This window comes from Apaloderma vittatum, unplaced genomic scaffold (genome assembly GCF_000703405.1).
Source record: "Apaloderma vittatum isolate BGI_N311 unplaced genomic scaffold, ASM70340v1 scaffold15399, whole genome shotgun sequence".
In the NCBI taxonomy this organism is placed as follows: domain Eukaryota; kingdom Metazoa; phylum Chordata; class Aves; order Trogoniformes; family Trogonidae; genus Apaloderma; species Apaloderma vittatum.
Window position 1 is genome coordinate 19123 of NW_009734755.1, and position 1327 is coordinate 20449.

Sequence of the window (1327 nt, forward strand, 5' to 3'; positions counted from 1 at the left end):
TCAGCACGCTGCTGCGCACTCAGGGGGTTGACAGATGCAAATTTGTTGCCGGCAGCGAAGCTGGCGATGCCACGTTCACCCCGAAACTGTGGGCAGCTCTGGCCAAGCAGCAAGTGGTGCCTATGGCTAGCGTGCAACGGCTGAAACAACCCCGTTACGGTTCCACGTGTGGCCGTGCAGAGTCCGAGCGGTTAGGAGAGTGGAAGCAGAGGGGAGGTGCTAAGGAGGAGGAAGGCAGTGCTGTGTGTAAATACCTTGGGATGGAGTCTTTGTGAGCTCTCAGTCTTTTTTTCCTGTTAAAAATCCACAAAGAGGGTGTGAAAGATGAGAAAGCAAAGGATCCACGTGGGCTTTGCAGGCAGGGAGCTGGAAGCCCACAGGTCCAGCTGCTGGAAGAATGTCCTGGCAGGCTGGAGAACGCTCAGACTTGGGGCCAGGGCAGGAGATGCTCCCTGAGCAACAGCGTGCCCATTTCCATCGCCTTCCCTGAGCATCCACCACCTCCGCAGAAGACACCGAAGCCACCCCTGCACATGGCCAGCTGGCCCCAGAGCCGGCACACAGCCCCAGCAGACACCTCCACGGTGTTACACCAGCCAACAGCACAGTAAAAACACACTGATGAGGGAAAGCAATCTTTAATAAAGTGTCCGAACTACCAGAGCAGTAAGACCCAAAGGATAAGAGAAACCGTTCAGCCTCCTCCTGGGACATTCTGCACAAGAACCTCAATGAGTACGACCAGCCATGCTGCGGGGCTGTGTTGAACCCCTGCCACAAGCACTAATCTGTTCTTCCTCTCTTGCTTCCACCGACACAGCTACAGGGCAGGATGGCACTGGTCTTTGCCAAAAGGGGAGAGAGATACAGGGCTAGGAAGAAAAAGTCCTTTGCTGGGTGGAGGAAAATCTTGCCCTTGCCCTAGTGGCTTTGGAGGACGTACCCCACTGCGCGCTCAGCGGTCCTGTGGGCTGGCAGCTAGTGACGGTGATAAAGGAAGCAGCAGGGAGAAAACCTTGATACCAAGAACCAAGCAGTAATCAAAAGGAACCATTTTTCAGACCACTCGCAACACAACAGCAAGGAGGGGAGGAAACAGGAGCAGGAGCACTGCAGTGCGTTTATGCCCGTTGTTTTGCTGGGCTCAGGCCCATAGCAATAAAATCTCCCCTTCCCTCCCCCCAGGAGCATACCTGTATGTCCTGGCACAGCCTTTTGAGAGGGGGAGACTTGCTGCACGTCCCATCCACCTCCTCTCTCCCCAGGTGCTTCACCACGATGCACTTTTTCAAAAGGGAGCCCCTGTAAAAGGTGGGAGCTGTCAGGT

General features: G+C 55.2%; 1 protein-coding gene across 1 annotated transcript in view; it reads right to left on the reverse strand.

Annotated features, from left to right (window-relative positions):
* Positions 1-1327, reverse strand: part of ACSS2 (acyl-CoA synthetase short-chain family member 2) — a gene marked incomplete at its 5' end in the record, with an annotated part of 27747 nt that overhangs the window by 7711 nt on the left and 18709 nt on the right. The window contains 2 exons of the mRNA XM_009876395.1: positions 255-293; positions 1194-1302. Coding sequence (XP_009874697.1) covers positions 255-293; positions 1194-1302 — 148 coding nt within the window. The remainder of the gene's footprint in view (positions 1-254; positions 294-1193; positions 1303-1327) is intronic.